This window comes from Manis pentadactyla, chromosome 9 (genome assembly GCF_030020395.1).
Source record: "Manis pentadactyla isolate mManPen7 chromosome 9, mManPen7.hap1, whole genome shotgun sequence".
Taxonomy (NCBI): domain Eukaryota; kingdom Metazoa; phylum Chordata; class Mammalia; order Pholidota; family Manidae; genus Manis; species Manis pentadactyla.
In genome coordinates this window covers 127845827-127865361 of record NC_080027.1, presented here as the reverse complement: position 1 = coordinate 127865361, position 19535 = coordinate 127845827, and the positions used below count along the sequence as shown (strand labels likewise).

The 19535-nt window shown below is 42.9% G+C and overlaps 1 protein-coding gene across 1 annotated transcript; it reads right to left on the bottom strand.

Moving 5' to 3' along the window:
- Positions 1 to 322: 322 nt before the first annotated feature.
- ATP6V1G3 (ATPase H+ transporting V1 subunit G3) lies at positions 323 to 17751 on the bottom strand. The gene is given in 5 exon segments (XM_036909861.2): positions 323 to 534; positions 536 to 583; positions 5969 to 6069; positions 17016 to 17157; positions 17602 to 17751. Coding segments are annotated over 5 exon segments (567 nt in total). The 3' UTR covers positions 323 to 408.
- Positions 17752 to 19535: the final 1784 nt, after the last annotated feature.

The following is a 19535-nucleotide window of genomic DNA, read 5'->3' as shown; positions in this document are numbered from 1 at the left end:
GACATCTGTTCATTTTATATCTATATGAAAGTCATGATTAAATTCTCCTTTAAAACTTATCTTTTAACAACTGCAACTAAGAACACATTTTCTAAACTGATGAAAAGGAGAAGAAACTTTAAAAGAAACTCATACTCACTAAAGAGCCATTGGGTCCATGTTATTCTGTCAAGTGTCAAAAAATATGTTATGCTGCATTCTTGAGTTGCTACAACCTAAATGAAGAGGTCATCCCTATTACCCAGAAAGATACAACTTTGTTGTTTATTTGCTTTTAAATTCAGTGATCAATGCAAATCATGTCACACTGAAATCTGAGATTTTAAGTGAATTTAAGAGTTACATTTCCAACTTCTTAATCTAAACACGGAGCCATGAGTGGCCACGTGGAATGCATACACCACATGTCTAGTCGGTGGCTCGGTAATTCATATGGATTTCTGATTTTACATCACAGACGATGCTCAAAAGCTGCGCCACCACGCTTTCCACGTGGTTGCTGTGGTGCTCCTCCAGCTCCTTCATCCTCGCCAGCCATTTGCTCTTCTGTTTCTTCTGAGATATTACTCTGAGAGCCCATTACCTACCACAACACAACAGGTAGAGTCATTACACTGTACTTCATAATAAAATTTAATTGTTTTTTAGGTTAAATTTATTTTAACCTATGTATCCATCAGTGTTCAATGTATGTGTATTATTTTTCCAGGATTTTCTCAGAGGATGGATAAGATCCCCAATACCATGAATGGTATAAACTCTCCTAAAAAAGTGGACAGTGGCCTCGGCTTCTCCTCCCGCCTCTAGGTGGACCTCAACACAGAACAAAGTGAGCACATGTTCACAATCACGATATCATGCACGTGTTTTTTCACCACATCTGACATATATTTGTAGTAGTTTCCACTCCGTTCGTTCCTGTACCTTTCCCTATTGCCTACTTTCTGAATTAAAAGTTTGGAAAGCAAAGGTGAGAGACATCATTAAATCCATTCTTGCTGGTTTTTAAAGAGCAAGTAACTAGGTTGTCATTTTTCTAAATACAGTACCCAAATTGAGCAAATCTTGTTTTTCAGGAAGATACAGCCACAGTATACCTGACACGATACTTTTACAGGCATGTATATATCTTTTTGGGTGATAAATATAATTTTGAAAATTTTAGTATAAACTGGATTTCTTTCAAATCAAGACATACTGACCCATTTTGTTACATTATAATTTTAAACAGTTTGCGATACCTTTCTGGTCGCCCTTTCATTGACGGTGTCTCCCAGCATTTCCCAGTGAATCCTCTATCCTTTTAGCTTCTCAAGCAGGTAATGATTTGACCAAAATATAATTGCACCAGGAGAGTTACCTATTTAAAGGGATTCTGCAGTGAAACCCTTTGAAAAGTTATCTTTTGCGAAAACAAACACTCAACTCCTAATTTATCTCCTTTTTGTAAACTCAAAACAGGGCATCATGAAAGCAACACGGCTGGATTTTGTTTCTTTTTTTTTCTTCTGTGAGTGTTTAGGGAGGGTTTGCATTTCATGTGATCCACAGACTCCACTAATGGTTGGCTCTGCTTCAGGGCTACTAGACTATTCTAAACACCAGAATCTGCATAATCTTTCTTGGTTCTAACCTTGCAATCAAATTGAGGTGCTTAGGTTCAAGTTGTTTTCTGTTTATAGTCCAGCAACAGGGGCTTCCCAGTTCAAAGAAAATTATTTGGAGAAGATACAGCTTCTAAGACAGCAAGTAAGTTTTTATCAAATAACATTCTGGTGAGTATACAAGAAGCAAAGACATGTGGACCAAATTTCCCTTGTTCAGAAGTTTAAAAATAGAAGAAAATTACTTACCAACATTTCTCTACCAAAACCAATTTTTCTTCTCTAAATCCAAAGTGAAATTCTATCAAGCTCAAAGAATACATGTATTTTCCCTAAATTCAGGGTATTTAGTAGTGAGGTTTTAAAAAAACAAACTGATATGAAACTATCATCTATTTTCCTTTGGAGTAGTGTTAAAAGTTGTTATTATTGGGCTAGATTACTGCAACTATCCTGTACGATATTGGAAACCTTTGTCTCAGGTTTGGGTTCTTTATTTTTAAAAGGGGGATGACATCACCCATTCAATGGGAGTGTTGTAAAAAGTCAACCACATTCACAAGTCCAAAGCGTACAGAGGGGTAGAAATGTAACAGGAATCACAAAATGGGCTCTAGAAGTAACTGAACGTTTTCTAGAGTCACATTAAAAAAGTAAAAATAAATAGGTTAAATTAATTTAAATAATACAGTTTATTTAAACCAACACATCCATAGTGTTACTATTTTAAAGTGCAATCAACATAAAGATTACTTCATTATTGATGTTCAGACTAAGTTTTTGTGATCTGGAATGCATTTTCCTCTTGCAGAACATCTTCATTGGGACTAGCTACACTTGGAGTGTTCAGTAGCTGTGTGTGAAGCGGCCCACATTTTTGATAGTGCAGGTCGGGGGCAATGGGTGACATTGCTAATAATAATTGCTATTAACTGTATTCTCCAGGTTCTCTACTAAGGCAACATGATCATTTTCTGAAAGGTGTACTGTGAAGAGAATACACAGCACAGATGCTTAGCACTCACTGAGAAAGCAGTCAGAAAATGACTGGGGAGTATTAATGATTCGTTAGTGGTAATACAATTTCTCACTGCTTGTGTTGCTTGTACGTTTTCATTTTTCTAATCCATTTTACACTTTCCGCTGCCATGTTCCTTTTAAATAGCCCGTAATCCTATGTCTCATCCTACCTCGTTAAATATATTATTTCTCAATTTATTTGATAGGGGGTAATTTGAGTTTTACAGTGTTTCCTAGACAGTATTAGACCAATAAGCAGGTGCTGTTTTATGGCCTTCCTTGGGAAGAATTTCATGCCTTTGTATCTGCAAACAATTGATTTAATCCACACAGGAGTTTAAATGAATGAATGTGAGCTCTGCAAATGATCGGTGTCGTCTTGTTCCCGGATGCGCTGTAAGTGCCTTAGACACGGCCTGGGGCATAGTTGATGCTCAATGCGTATTTGTGGAACTGAAAAGAATGAGCAGCCCTCTAGGTGTCAACAGAAAACTTATTGCCTGTACTCTGCTGCTCATGCTGGCAAGAAGCCTGCTGCCTGAATGTCTGGGGCACTACGTAAATTTGACATTGATAATTGTGCGACATGAAAAGGGTGCCATTTAAGGGTGTCTCCATATTAGTTTTCAAAACTTCAGTGTTGAGATGATGTGTGTACTTTACAGCATGATGACTAATGACGATGGTAAATCTTTCAACATTCAATGTGTTTCTTTATAAATCTGTTCAAATGTTCCAGTTTAAGGGAAAGCAGAGGTTCAGGTCCCACTGTCCTAAGCAAAACACAGTTTAGCATTCTCAATCTGTGGTTGCTTCAAGGAAGCAAAATGCTTTCTTGATAATGAATTCAGGAAGAAATATTAAATATATGAAAATCCTCAATACGCCCAAGGCAACCAGTTTCGTGTCTTCTGCTTAGAGCCATGATCCATCTGATTTTACTTCCATTAACGATAGATTCAGTGCTTCCACTGTAGTCCAGATTTCCTTCTAACACTGTAATTTCTTCAGAAGAAGATGCTCTGTTGGGTAGCAATGATAAGCAAATCTTTAACAAAATAGTATTTATTGATATACAATCCACACTGGGACACCTGCTTCTGTTGCTAAGTCAGGGGAATTGAAATACACATAAATTAACAAGAGCTAAAAAGCAACAGAAAAAGCAGCATAGAGGTGTAACACCCAGCAGGCAGAAACTGGCTTTTTGGGTCTCCGCCCAGACCTCCTACTTGCCCTGGGTTAATATGATGAGACTTCACTGGAATAGCATTGCCTCTGACATACGGGGGTCACACCAGGGAAAGATCTGTGCTAATGATTTTACAATATGCTTGAAGTAACAGAAGCCTAAACATGTTGACCTTATATGTGAGCTTTGGATCAACTAGCTGTAAAACTGGCTTTGAGCAGGAATGAAGAGAGGGATGAGTTTTAATTATTTTCTGAAGCAAAGGACAAATAATATTTCAAGAGATTTAACCCAAGAGCTTTCTAAAATCATGGACAATTTTGTTATTACTTAGCAAATAGAAATAAATATATCTGAAATATCTTACATAGGATAATAAAAGCTAGCTGGTGTTCAGGATTATTTTCCCAGGTCCTATGTTATGGTCATGACTGGACTCCATGGGAAAGATAAAGGCACAGAAGACACGTTCACTTGCCCCTTTCAGTGAATATTTACAGTGTACTTACTATAGAGCAGACACTAGTCCATCGTTGGGGGAAAATAACAGAGAATAAAGAGCCTGCCATTCTGGTGCTTACTATCTGAGGTAAAAAATGTAAATATATAATATATCCAGTAGTGGTAAATGCTATGGCAATAAGGGGCAATTTCTTTCTTTTCGTTTCTCTTTTTTAATGAGAGACACAGTTTTAGGTATGCTGATCAGTAAGAAGACCTATCAGAGTCTGAATAGAGATCAAAGAAAGATGAATATGTCTAAAACAAGAGGATTCCAGGGAGCAGACAGGGAATGCACAAAGGCCCTGTGGCAGTGGAATGCTTAGTTTGTTTGAGGAAGAACAGAAAGACAGATGTGGCTGGAAGAGGATGCGTGGAGACAAAAGTAGTAGAAAATGTTATAAATGACCACAGTAGGTATTATTGCAAATGGTAGGAAAGTCTTCTGGTATTTCTGTGTGATTTCCTTTTAAAACTAGCTTCTTTCCATGAATCTCACATGAAAACATAAAGACATGCATTTCTCTATACTAGTATTTAAAAACCTTTGCAGTTTATGTGAAGAGTAAATAAAGGCTTGAAATCTCAGAACTCACATTTTGGAGTGTTAGCCAGGGGCCAGACACGGAGAACTGTAAACACATGTATAGACAGGATTTTATGATTCCTCTTTCAAAGTCCTGTAAGAATTTATTATTGCTGAGTGGTCCATTCTGTTCTAGGAAGAACTTTTTGTTCTAAAAAAGAGCTTCCTGGAAGTTTTTCCTACCATGGGATCCAATTTACCTGATCTTTTGAGTTCCACCTATACTCCCACTAAAATAAAATTTGTAAATAGAGAGATTTCCAAAATGCTTGTAGTTCATCTTGCAATGTCAGGCTTCTGCACAGAGCCTTATTTATATTTCTACTGAGGAAAAAGAAAATATCATACAAACTTTAGCTATAACACATGCAATTTAATAATTTCTTTTAGTTCATATTGCAACATAGAAAGAAGGATGTCAGTTCTGAAAACTGCATGCACTTATTTTTTTAAACTATAAACCATAGTTATTTTTTAAATGCTGGTTAGGAAAAAGCATTTTAAAAATACTTTTTCATGAAAGATTTGTTGAGTGAAGCCAGCCAGTTGAACAGGAAATGGTAAGGAAATACCAGACTTTCAGCAATTTGCAACAATATCTACTTTGGTCATTTTAAAGTCCTGAGTTCACCAAAGGAAACTTGGTTTAACAAGCTCACTCTGTAACAGGGGACAACAGTTTTTGTTGATTCTCCTAGTAAACATCAGTAGACAAAATATATGTTTTCTGGAGGTTTTTTCATACTAAAATGTGTAAGTCAATAATCTGTGGTAGGAGTGATGCTGTAAACCAATCCCTTCAATTTGAATGTTTGAAAATATGATTCGATATATACTATATATTTGATAACTATTGGTTGACACTCTTTGTGGCAAATCAAAAAGCCCTGAAAGTGAAAATGCAAAATCAGTAGTTCTGTGATATTTAAAACTCAGTGTGATATCTTGGTTGAACTGTTATCTGCTCTGTCCACTGTGTTTTCCCCTGATTTCTGCATCACCCCTTATGAATATTAGTATCTTTTAATCTATGCTGCCCAAGAAAAGCAGTGCTGACTTGCTTACCTTGGACTGTCTCCGTCGGAACTCCTTCTCTCTCTGCATTCTGTACTGGTCGGTTTCTGCCATGGCTTCCTCCTTCTCTGGCTTCAGTCACGTCCCTTTCCCTGAAAATTAGCAGTGGCACAGAAGGAATGATTTATTTTTAATATACATGGAATCTCAAATTTGATTGCTAACAAAAAAACTGAGGTCTACATTATTTTCTTGATTCTTTTCCCTAGAATGGCAAACTTCATTAAAAAATGATATTGAAAACACCTAATTTTTTTCTATGGGGTCCTTTAGTAAAACAGGGAAATGACAACTTCTATTTACACTTCCATGTTTATGTAAAATATCTGCCCATTGATTCACAGCAGTAACAGCCAGAGAACAGATTTTCGCTGTCATTTTCTTGAGAAGACATGATTTGGTCAGATTTTCTGTCCTGATTTGCTGCCAGGAATCCTCTGTCCACACCAACTGGATCCTATTTAACACTGGCAGGTCTCCAAAAGCAGTACAAGTATACAACTCAGACTCTATCAAACTGACTTACAAATTTTTAAAGCATTTTATTGGGATTTTTTTCTTAGCATTTTTGACTCTACAATGTCTGATTAAGCTCATAGCACATCAAAGTAGATTTTTTTTGTAGTAGCTTTCTCTCAGGGGGACTTGAAAGTGGTTGTAAAACCAATTGTTTTTAATAGTTAAGAGATTTAGCTAAGCAGCAATCTTTTCTTTTATTAAGAGCAAAGGTGTAAGCCTTAAGCCAGCAGACAGCAATGTAGATGAAAGTCTCTGACACAGTGCTCTGGGGATCGTTAGCTAAGCACATGACCTTTGGGACAGCCAGAGTAAATTTGGGGGGTCATAGACCCATATTAATTTGCTGCTATGTCTGCACCACCCACCACCTTCAGGGGCTTCGGGACTAGCGGCTTGGTGATCATTAAAACTTTAAAGAAACTCTGAACTGTATTAAACTTCTTTTTTATCGGAATCTATTGTCTTTCAGTTTCAGTCAAATACCTTCATGTTTTTTTTGCTGACTTAGCAGTTCCTTCTCTGTGATAACGTCTCTTAAGCTTTTGAATTTGATTTTTGTCAACTGTTAGTTTGTGTCGACTTTGAACTAAATAGTGTGTGCTCACTAAGTAGCATAAAAGAAAATCAGCATAGACATTTACTCTGATGTCCTCCGGATACATGTTTCTATGTACTTCTGTGGTATTTGAGCAGAGATGATTTCTAAGTTTCCCTCCCTGTCGGGTTTGAGTTGCATGACTTGTTAGTATGTGTCTGGAGTAAAGACAGATTCGCTGAGTTCCAAACTCAGTGTCTGTCAGTGCACTGCCTGCTGGAACCGGCCCCGAGTGGGACGGGGAGAACTTCACCCAGAACAGATACTCACTTCTGTCTCTGTGCCCTTTAAGGTCCAAGGCCTGGTGGAAATTCTTGCTCTTCCCATGGCTGAGGCTTCGTGGGACATTCACAGCAACGCCTGCCTTTTTCCTACTTAATGAATGTCCTTACCATTTTGTATATTTTACTTTTCTTTATTCTCTGCTGTTCTAACCATTTTGCAGCAACCAAACAGAAACTATTTGCAGAGCAAACAGATGACATGTTGGTAGGAAAACCCATCCCTCCATCCCCAGCCCACTGTCTTATCCCTGCTTGTCATTAACATTCAGACAAAAATAGGTTTAAGATGTATTAACATTTTCTTAGTAATAATGGGTTGTAGGAGGCATAATCATTTTATAAAATAAACCACATAAAACATCATTGCTCTCCATCTTAATCACACAATATGTAAAAATATTAGTTTCAAAGTCACAACTGCAGCACATCAAAAAAATACATATACAATCATAGGAAAAGCTCTGTGTGCCTGACCCCGAAGCAGAATCCAGGGCCCCACTGAAGAGGCTGTGTATTAGCTCCGTCACACAGTGACAGGCTCAGAGTGTGTCTGTGGTCCCCTGGCACCAGCCACCTGCTGGTTCTCATTCACTTAAGCAGGAGAGCCACAGGGAAAGAGCTGCTAGCACAGCAGTTTCCGGACAGTCAGCAGCTGCCGCGCTGTGAGCTCCTGCACAGCCTCCACCTGACTTAGTCCAGGGGCAGGAAGTGGGGCCTGAAGCCCGCTGTGCCGCTGGAGGTGAAGGGAACGCGTGCGTCCCATCTGCCGACCCTAGGCCTCCGCTTGCTTCTCTGTCTGTGAATGAAGATACATTTTTAAGTGGTATCTCTTTCTTCTTAAGCATTAGAAACAGGGCTGCTGGGAACCAAAGGGTTTCATAGTTTAATTTTTCAATACTTTCTGTATCAAACTTAGGGGTGACTCTATGGCACAGTTCAGATCTTAAGTATGACAATCAAATGTTTGGCCCTGAATTTCCTACAAGGTCACACAGGCTTATCAGGCCAAATGTTCTGATTTCCAGTTTAGAAAATGTAGTTATCTTGTGCACCGTGATTTCAAAAACTGCCAGTGCAGGTGCCCCAGGGTGCAGGAAAGGATGATTCACTGGGCCATCCATTATTCACTCGACATTTACTGACGCCTGCTGGGTGTCATGCGTAAGGCTAGAAACAGAAGGGCCTAAAGGCAGTATGTACCTTGGGAACGTGTCTGTGCTGTTCCAGCTTCCAAGAGGAAAACTATACATAAAATTGAGAATACAGGAAATCAACTCTGAAAACAATGGAACATAAATCTTGGTTCTGTCTGGACTGCGGTAGTTAAAAAATCATGTTTGTGGAAAGTTCAACTCCTTAAATCCCAGAGAGTCTGTGCCTGCCCTGCCCCCACAGTCCTGTTTGGCCTTCTGATAATAGGGTGAGTTCAAAAGACCCGCAGTGACACCCAGGTGTGGTGGGGGGCCAGAGAAGATGCCAGGGGAGGCAGGAGGAGCTTGCGAGGAGGAGACCACCCAGCTGAGTGGGCTCCTGAGCCAGAGGGTGAAGGGCGTGTCCATTCTGGGGAGCAGAAAAAGACAAGAAGCTCCTTTCTGAGCTATTTTTGGACACTTAACAGCGGATCCTGTTATGACCCTTCATTTTTGGACATGTGGCTTGTCCTTCCTTCAATATGCCACTATTCAGATTTATTTCATAGGATATTTTGTGGAAGGAAAAGTGGGGAGGGAACACGTTTGGATTGATTTCCAACTGATTCATGGGGAAAGGATTAGAAAATCAATTTGAGGTGGGTTAAAGCCAAGCTTCACGTGGGGGGCAGAGGGTGGCGCTCACCAGCCTCCTGACTGTGGGGCCCAGAGGCCACGGGACGGAGCGTGTGTCCTCGGGACACAGCGAACTGTCTGTTGATGGGATTGTGAATTAGTCTGGGAATCTGTTCCTGATGGGTAAGATGGCATTTCATTCACCAATCCAGCAAAGAACCCGAATCCCACACCAGACTCCACTACAGTAAGACAGGAGACCCGTCACTGTGAGAAAGTTAGGGTGGCTGAGCCTGAATTTCCTCGGCTGCACAAGAGAGTCAGGGATCTACTGAAAAGGGTCCTTAGCGGGCGTAAGAAGAAAATGTATATGAAATGCTTGACAAAAAACAGCTGTTAATTATTTTTATCATCATTGGGAAAACAGGCCCAATTCCTGGGGACCTTTTGCTGAGAAGGAAGACAGGGAATACAACACGAATTTGAGGACCAGCCCTTGGGCGTCCACTAGAAACACCTCTGTGGTCTTCCCTGAGGACGTCCCAGGGGCTGGTGAGGGCACAGCTGGACAGACAAGTTTGGAATCCTGAAGAAAGTGTGAAATGGAGACAGGTTTGTGTGGTCTGGGTCTGTGTGTGCGCTCACCACAGCAGTGGGTTTGGACTGAACTTGGGGAGGGCACGGAAGAGGAGAAAAGAGGGCTAAGGTCCCCATGTTGGGGCATGTCCACACTCAAGGAACGAGAAGAGGAAGAGGAGCCCCAGAGCAGTGGGGACCGAGAGACGGGGACACTCGGACAGGACGTGGCGGCAGAGGGGACACCGGACAGTGTACCACCCATCACTGAGCACCCACCATGTGCCCCTGCTGCCCTAGGTCTACAGACACAGCAGCAAAAACCATGACAGACACAGTTTCTGCCCTCACTGAGCTTGCATTCTTAATGTCATGGGGGGATAGAAATGGAAACCAGACGGTGAGCATGTAGTGTGGTGGGGGGGTGAGCTCCGTGAGGAAGAGAAAAGGCATCTGAGGGACAGAGGCACGGTGGTGGACGCTGACTGAGGCAGGTCGGGCCTCTTGGATGCAGTGATACACGAGGAAAGGGAAAATACAATGTCTGAAGGGGAGGAGGCTTCCAGGCAGAGGGAGCGGCAGATGCAAAGGCCCTGAGGTGATGAGAGGGCAGTGGACATGCTCAACGAACAGCCAAGTCACCTTCAAGGAACAGAAACAGCAGGCTGGATGCCCGGGGGGGAAGCAGGGAGGCGGGAGGGGAGTGGGCCACACGGAGCTCCCTGAGATGCTGCTGCCATGAAGGGTGTTTAGCAAAGGTAGGTGTAGCACTGGTTTTAACTTAAAAGCGTTTCCTTGGTTGGTGTGGTGAGAAGGGGCAGAGGAGAAGCAGGAAGATCAGTCTGAAATCTATCGCAGTAGTTCCGACAGATGGGAATGATTCCTGGAAACAGGAAGTGGCAGAGGGTCGGCAAGAAGCTATATGCACTTTGGAGGCAGAGCTGTGAATGCACACGCGAGAGAGGAGTCATTGGTGACTGGCATTTTATTTCAAAAGTACACTCACGATCTGAGATGCCTGTTAACATCTAGTGGTGACGGAGAGAAGGCAGATGTCTCTGTGAGTCTGGACATGAGGAAAGCAACTAGGGCTGGAAACCACACATTTTGGGATCCCCTGCATGGAGCTCGTATTTAAAGTTTGGGATTATGGCTTCAAGTCACGCAGGAACTGTCTGCAGACACAGAAGAGAGCAGGTCGAAACTGGGGCCCCGGTTTTAGGGATCTGGAAGATGACAGAGAGCCGGCCGTGGGACTGCTGTGCGCAAGCCAGGCGAAGGGGGATCCGGTTGTGATGGAGGCATGTGGTCCGCTGATCACCATCAGCATCGGGGGCTGGCAAGAAGAGCTTTGGGGGGGTTGTAGGGACAAAAGCCGGCTTAAAACAGGTTCAGGAGGAAATGCCATTAGCAATGTAGACCAGGAACACAGGCCACCTTTTTGAGATGTTTTCACTGACAAAGGGGAAGAAGCCGAGGGCTTAGATGGGTCTGCCAGCCGGAGGGTCTGCGTGTTGAGCTGTGTTCTTCAAAAAGATGTGTTTAAATCCTGACCCTGGTACCTGTCGATGTGATGACCTTATTTGGAAATGAGGTGTTTGCAGAGACAATCAAGTTAAGGTGAAGCCACACGGGAATAAGGCGGCCCCACAGCCCGTGACTGGTGTCCTTAGAAGAAGAGGAAGGTTGGGTCACAGGGACGCAGACAGAGCGGCCCCCCAGGCGAGCGGGCCGCGGGACGGCAGAGGCAGAGACTGGAGCGAAGGAGCCCCGGGCCCCAGAACATAACAGCCGCGGACACACGGACCCGAGAAGCGACTAGTGGTCGCCAAGGGGAGGGGCGGGCGGGGGGCGAGGGGCGCCGTGATTTGCAGCCACAATACAAGTCGATCACGGGGCCTCTTGAACCCCCGTGGTGCACGTGTGGAACCGACCATCGTATATTAACAATACGTTAATAAAAAACACATTTCTCTTGTCGGAAGCCGCCCTGCTCGCAAGAATTCGTGGCGGCGGCGCAGGGGGACGCCGGGACGGCGGTGTGGGTGCGGCCCGGGCAGCAGGCGGCCGGGGAGGGCACCTCCTGGCGGACCGGCGCGCGCAGAGCAGAGCCGCCCCGAGGTGGTGCGAAAACAAGGGCGCTCGGGCATGTTCGCAGGTTTCTGTTGCTAGCAACCGTGTTCACTAAGTCGTCAGAAAACACCTTCTCCGCTCGCCCGGACTCATTTCACACCCCTGCCTCCTCGGCTCTGCTTTCCACTTACACTTTCCTTATTAAAAAAAAATATTATACGAAGCTTTGTTTAGATCCTGGATTGAATATAACCAAACGCTACTAGCTGATGAAAATGTTGTGTGATTATTATTTTGATACGGCCCACTCGAAGCAATGAAAGGCTGATATAATTAAAAATGCCCCATTAGTCTGTGGACTAGAGAGGAAGGAAGGATTTACAAGCCTACAAAACTCACAAGACAGGGCCATGAAATTCTAGTGTAACAACTTTTACTTTATTCGTTTATTAAGTCATGTCTTTGTGAACCAAAACATTCACTTACATAGTGAAGAACTTACTAGATCAAGGTGCTTGCTCGAATAATTTGGAATACCTGCATATTTGGAAACAAACAGGCCATTAGCTGATTTTTTAAAATATTGATGATTGGCATCCTATATATAGCCCCACAAAAATGGACCTGCTCACTGTATGTATGAGCAGATGTATTATCTAAATAGAAAGGAGAAATATTTTCTTATTTTTATTTTGCACTAAAGTAGAATGAGGAGGTCAGGGCTCAGTGGCCCTACTATTTTGCTGTCATCGTCAACAGGATTCTTTTTGTTAAGTAGTGAAAGAATATTCACAGCTAACATCTGTGGAGTGCCTCCTGTATAACAAGTGGTGTTTTAACTCCCTTCCAGGTCCTCGGTTCATCATGAGCAACTCCATGAGGTCTATACTGCTGTCTCCACTTTGACGCTGAAGAAACCGAGGCCAGGTAGGTTCAGAGGTGACCGGCCCAGGGTTCACCCAGCTGGGAAGAAGCCAAAGCCGGATTTGCACCCAGGCAGAGCAGCTGCAGGGGATGAGCACAGACCACCACCCGGTCTAGGGGTGCGTCCTTCACTTCTGCCAAGATTGTCTATAGCTTTTAAAACATTTTTAATATATCTGCTTGTCATCCAGCCTCGAACATTTCCATTGTTTACCATGTCTTTCAGTCCACATCCTGTAATACAATATATAATTTTGAGTTAAACACAAAAGGCTATTTTCTGCAGCTGCCAGAGTGGACAGGTGAGTGTTTATTTGTGGGAGGGGCTGTGGTGTTGGTGCCTTTGGAAATAATTTGGGAATATGGGATCTTCATGTGATTTTGAGGCACATGCATTTGAGCATTTCAAAAGCGCAGTGTTAACGTAGACTACCTTTGAGTTTTCCAAGTTTGCAATGGGTGTCAATGATATAAATATTGCTTTCATAAGTGGTCATAAATTAAAAGTAAAAATATCACAAATTTCCGAGAAACGCAAGTCTTTAATATTCTTGCTGATGGTGGCACCTTGAATTTCTAATCTGATCCTGATTGTAGACACAGTTAATTCTCCAAACCTGGAGCTCCAGGGCAGGTCTGACGTTCTGTTGTAAAAATGTAACTCGTCTTGGACCAACAACCCACTTTGATGTTCTGAGTAATGAACCTCTTTTTTTTTAGGCAAAAGATGTTCTTTTCAGGTAAATAATTTAAAATGGTGCCACCCAACTGTGATTCCATCTAAATCCAACTAAACGGTATGGCTGTTTTGCACATAAAAAATTGTGTGAGTGTTATAACTAATACATGTAATTTAATCCATAATCCGTGACTAGAGAAAATATCTGACCTTTCTTGTCATCTTACCGAAGCAGTCAGGTCTCCCCCATTACAGGACAAGTTGACCCAGAACTTGTGACACTTGTAAAAAGATGAAACAGACTGTTCTCCTCTATTCTTCTATTTTTATTACTTAGAATAATACACGAGTATATATATTACATAAGTTAAAAAAATAACTACTCTACTATCTTAAGTATATAGTCTTCTGATCTTTAAAGCATCTTGACTATATATGCCTTATATTTTTGTCTAAAAAAAAAGAAAAGATTGACACTAAAAGATGCTAAATGACTCATACAAAGAAACATAAGTTTGTACAAAGCTGCCTGAGAAAAGCCAGTGCTTTCCCCGCTCTGCTGCCCCACATCCCAGCTTTCCAAGTCTGTTCACAGTCTGTTCACCTGCACCCCCCGTCCTGCCCCCCCAGCCCTCAAATTGTCTCTGTGGGTAGCTGGTGAGGGTCTTGAGAGCGGGCGCCTGCCTATTGCGATTCCGAGGACCTAACGGCCTTCAGGAGGACACCTGGAGCAGGAGGTTTGCAAACTCTTACCTGTGCCCCTTAAGGCAACATTTACACCATATATGGCATCATGTAACAACTTCACGGCGCTCTGCGGGGCTCTGGGGCAGTCCTCCTGAATGGAATATATTAATGTTTTGGCAGCATAATATGTAAGGACTACCACCTTACTAATCTTGTATTTTTTGAAAATGACCAACATGTGAATTGCTTTTTTCTCTCTGTCCCTTTCCCTCCGTCTTTCCCTCCCTTTCCTCTTTAAATATGTATTCAGGGGTCCTGCTCTAGCAGAGACTCTCTCTGCAAGTTTCTGAGAGCCTTTCAAGTAAATGGATTTAAGGAAGGGAAGTGATCATAGACCTTCTACAAGGGTGTTCACTATTGAGGGTTATTGGTCCTCATCCTGAATCTCTATTCTGCCTTCATACATCAGATTGTCAAATGAATCGCTTTATGGAAAAAAAAGTAGAGTGAAATTATGGGTTTATAAAAATGATGGCTACCTGCCCCTGTCGGGTCATTATTCCGTTGTCTTTTCTTCCCGCTCACGTCTGCATTTACCTCACTGGGGCCGTCTTTCAGGAAGGGTCTAGCCTACTCATCAATGTGCATATCTGAGTGACTTGGACATAGTAGTAGGCACCCAATACGTACTGAATTAAATAAATGAATGAAATAAAAAACTAGTGAAATATGGAGAAGTTACAAAATACCAGATATAAAAGGTAATATTTTATTCCACAGAATGCTTAGGAAATGAGTAGGATGGGTGCTTAATTGAAGTTGTAACTGTAAACTGCTACCTGCTGACGGCTATGTAAGGAGGCAACTTCTCTCAGTGAGAGCCGGCTTCCAAGTCTGCTTCTGAGGCAGAGGACAGACCGACATTCTCTATAAATCTGAGGGCAGAGTTTGCGTTTTGAAATAACGTTTGGAAAAATATTTTTCAAACTGTTTTTAAGGTCTGGATATTTCCCATAACTTTTTGGATATTTGCCTGAATTTTTACTAAGACCAAGGAAAAAAGTAAACCAGTGCTTTAAGTTACTGGCAAATAAACTTTTGTGTACAAACAACACAATATACGTTTTCCAGTATCATCTTCTGAGGAAAGATTGTTCAAGGAAAGCACGTTCACACATTCACTAGAGGAAGGACAGGAAGTTGGCTTTTGCCTTTATTATAATATCTGAGGTTCAGTTGTTTTGACTGGTTCCCTACTCCAGACAATACTGCAGAATCCCCAATACCTTTCTTCTCTAAATGACTTTGAAAAAGGAGAGATAGTTGATCAAAGTCATTTGAATCCGATGATGATACTGATCACCCGTGGGCACAGTGCTGTCACTTGGTGTCTTCCGTAATGAGGAAGCAAAGGGAACATAAATAACATCTTCAAATAAGTTGGTCTTCTGTTCTGGAAGTTTTAAATGTGGTTAAAGAAATTTGACTAAAAGATAAGGAAGTTTTCTACACTGTTTCAACCAGCAGGTCCTGCACTGCTTTGTTTTTTAGAAAATTACATTCATACCATTTTGCAGTCATTTGCATGGTTTGTTGTAGAAAAAAAAATTGAGAAGTAGGTAAAGTCTGTCTTCTTCATTTTCTTCCCCCATCATTTCCTCTTCTAACACCTCCACATGAAGGCTTTTCCTTTCCTGTTCCTGGTGCCCACACTGCTGGGTGTTCAGGACATCAGTTTACTTAAGAAGGGAACATGTTTTCACCTGGGGTCAAAATCTCTGTGGGCTGAGTAGGGCCTCCCCTGCACTGCAGTGTGTGGATCCCGTCCCTGTCAGTGCAGTTACATGAGCTGTGTCATGCCTACCCTGTGCCCATCACCACATTCACGTGGATGACTGAGCATACCTATGAGCAACATTTTTAAGACATGGCCCCTGTCTTGATGGATTTGAATCTAACTGCAGAGGCAGGACATATAATTAAGAAGAAGGTAAAAGACACAAAACATAGGTCTTGACCCAGGAAGCCTGAATTTGAGTTGTAGATCTTCAACCTAGTAGTTAATTCATTATAAAAGTAGAAGTCATGTAAATGTTGCATGGTACAGCTGTTAGGATCTTGGCTTGGAAATGAGACCCCATCCAGTTCTTGTCTCTGCCATTTACCTTCTGTGTGTGACACTGGGCAGGTTTCATAATTTCTCTACTGTCACTTTCCCCCTTTGCAAAAAGGGCTGTGTGAGGAGTAAATGATAAGAACCAGGCATGGTATCTGGCACAACATTTTCTGTATTTTAAAATTGGCAAATTATGGACTCTCAGTTTCTACATACATAAAATGGGAATAGCAGTAATATCTCATTCATATGGTTGTCGTGAATATCAAGGAGAAAAGGAAGGGGTTTATTGAGAACAGTCCACATGTAAATAGGTAGATGCAGGACTAAATAAGAAAAAGCTAGAGGATGAGAATAAAGCAATACTCTAAAATATCAGAAATTATAACCTTTGAGAGAGAGATGAGAATGAGCTATTAACTGTTATCACAATTTCACAGAAGCAGAATCTAATGCTTACAGAGGATCAGTGACTCGCTCAAGCCCACTCACTAGTAGGTCTGTTCATGCTGGACGCCGTCAGTGTCCTGACCGCCCCGCAGCCCCGAGGCACGTCAGCACCGAGGGAGGCGCAGAAACAAGGCTTCAGCCCGTGTCTCCTTCGGGTCAGTGTCTGATCACTTGAGGTGGCACATGGCCTCTCCAAAGGACCTGCTAGGGAACTTCATTCCCGCTGCAGCAGGGGGGCCGTGGGACAGGCTGGTTCAATGGGCTGACCAAGTCCCCTGGGAAACAGGTGGCCAGCCCAGGGTCCCTGCTCACGGCCGCACCCGCCTTGCTCACTCTGACCCTCCCAGGGCAGGTGGGACGGACACCTGCTCTTCTTGGCATCTTCTGGCTTGTCCTTCGCCCTCTTCTCTGCCTGGAGGAGCTGCTGGGTCCCCTGAGACTGGCTGGGCACGGCAGTTGGCTCTGAGCCAGGCGGCGTCGGTGTGACCTGGACAGTGATGGTCCGTTTATCCTTTCAGAAATCGCCACATAACTCAGATTATTGTGGCAACAGGGAGTGTTAAACATTTACAGCCATTCCAGAGTGGGCGGGGCGGGCCGGATGGCTGGGCTGCAAGGACAGCCCAGGTGTGGAATCCAGACAAACTGGGTAACACAAGACGCGGAAGTGGGGAACTGGACCGTTTCTGTCAGCAGTAGCTCTTCTGTATGAAACGAGGCGCCTTTACCGAGGCTCTGAGTGCTTGTAAGAAATGAGTGAGCCATCTTCTGGAAGATGAGCTTCCCCTTCTTCCAAGAAATGTTGACTTGTTCACTGAAATTTTCTTTCAAGTTATAAGGTCTTTCTTTGTTGTTTGCCCACAGAGTTCTAATTCCAGGTCTTTTCCTTTATTTGTTTCTAGTGATTCAATGATCTGCTTGGGCAAATGCATTAACTCTTTGCTGGGGAGGAGACCTGGCCTTGTGCACAGAAGCTAAGCCAGGATCTGTGCTTCTCCTGGGCCTCAGGGGACAGGGAAGAAAGGGTCTCCCTGGGGCGCTGTGCTGTCTTCAGGGGGGCCGTGTGAATTCCAGCGAGATCTTCCTGCGGTGACTGAGTCGGCATCAAGGGAAATGGTAACTGTAGGTTTTGAGGTTAAATTGAATTCACGTAAACATGCATTTTGCTTTCATCACTCTTGTACTGGATGTCGCCCTGAAATAGCAGAGTTTCACATATCATTGCCTCTGTGAACTACACCTCCATTGCCTCATCTGTAAAAGCCAGGCTCAATTTTCTTTAAATAGGTGCTTGGATTCAAAGATAACTGTAGAACAACCTGAGAGCCAAACCATTGAAGGTTTTAGGGACAATTTTCCCCTAACAGAGCAGGGCTGCCTCATCGTCCACACCAGCATCGCAGCGGCGTGAGTGTATCACTGTCGGCAAGCCTTTCTGAAAAGAACAGCTCTTTTTCACAGGAACCCCTTTCTTTCTTTTTGTGTTCATAGTTCATCAGTTTTTAGGATCGACTTTTTATTGCATAGTGACGATCATTAGCAGAACTGGGGGAAGCAGGTGCGAACCAGCACGGCGAATGGACACTTGAAGGCCGCAGACGCGGGAAGGCGATGCGGGGAGCGCCGGGCTCGTCCCAGGCTGGGCTGCGGGGGGTCAGCGGCTCCGATTGACGGACAGGGAGGGTGGAGATCCGCAGCAGTCCGTGACCGGGTGAGTGGGGAGCCCGTTGCTCTCATCCTGCACCGACAGCGCGAATTCAGTGCCTCCCGCACGTTCCCCCGGGTGGACCCCGGTCTTGAATTACAGAGGAAGCCTGATTCGGATGGAGGGAGATTACGGAGGCAGGAAGGCTGTTGTGAGAAACACTGATCTTCATGCTGGTCGGAGAAATACAGTGTTTCTTCCAGGCTTGAAAAGGCAGATGACAATTTTCCCCTAATAGCTTTCTTGTCATTATTTGAACAAAGTACTTAATAGATTTGGCATAATTTGACTTCATTATTTTATGTATTATTATTGCATGTCTATATATTATATACTATTCTTACTTTTACTTGTTGTTTATTTATCCGTTTATTTGTCATAATCTGAACAAGGTACTTAATTAGATTCTCACCAGGAAAGCCTTGCCTTGCCCATGGTAAACACCTTCCTGACCCACTTCTAATCTGTTTTTCATTCAAATCACTTGGCATAATTAAAATATTAGAAGTGTGCATGTGTATTAAGTTGTCTTAGAGAACATTATACTTTCAGACATTTGCTTAGGACAGAACATGCACATCATGTGAAATATAGAAGACGCTCCACACCCCAACCCTTCCCAAGGTGACCTACCTCATGTTCTCCCTGGGACCCCTTGTGCCATCAACAAATGCAGCAATCAGAGCTCAGCAATATCCCGATCAAGTTCTGGTTCTGAAAGGTTTCTTAAATCATCAAAATCCTGTGCATAAACTCTGATAGTAGAAATGGCACCTTTTGAATCACCCAGATATTTAACTGAGCCAGGAAGCATCCATTGTTATTTGCTACTAATGCAATGATATCATTAGGCCCTTTCTAAATGTCTGTAAAGTGCAGGGACAGGTCAATGACAGAAAATTTTAATGTTTTCTTTAAGATCTCACATGTAATTTTTAATTTTATGACAGACGTTTTTCTCTTCTTCGCTTATTTAATGGAAAGGTCTTTTCCTGAAGCTAAAATACAGGCCAGACTTTGCATGACCCTTCTTGACAAAAAGATGCAAAGCAGAATATCTGGGAGAAGTCTCTACCTCCACAGGAGGAAAAGGCCATGGACATAACTCAAAGTAGGGAGCTAGAACAGGTGCTGTCTTCTCTTGTAATCCAGTGATTACCCTCCTAGTAAAAAGGAGGGATAGA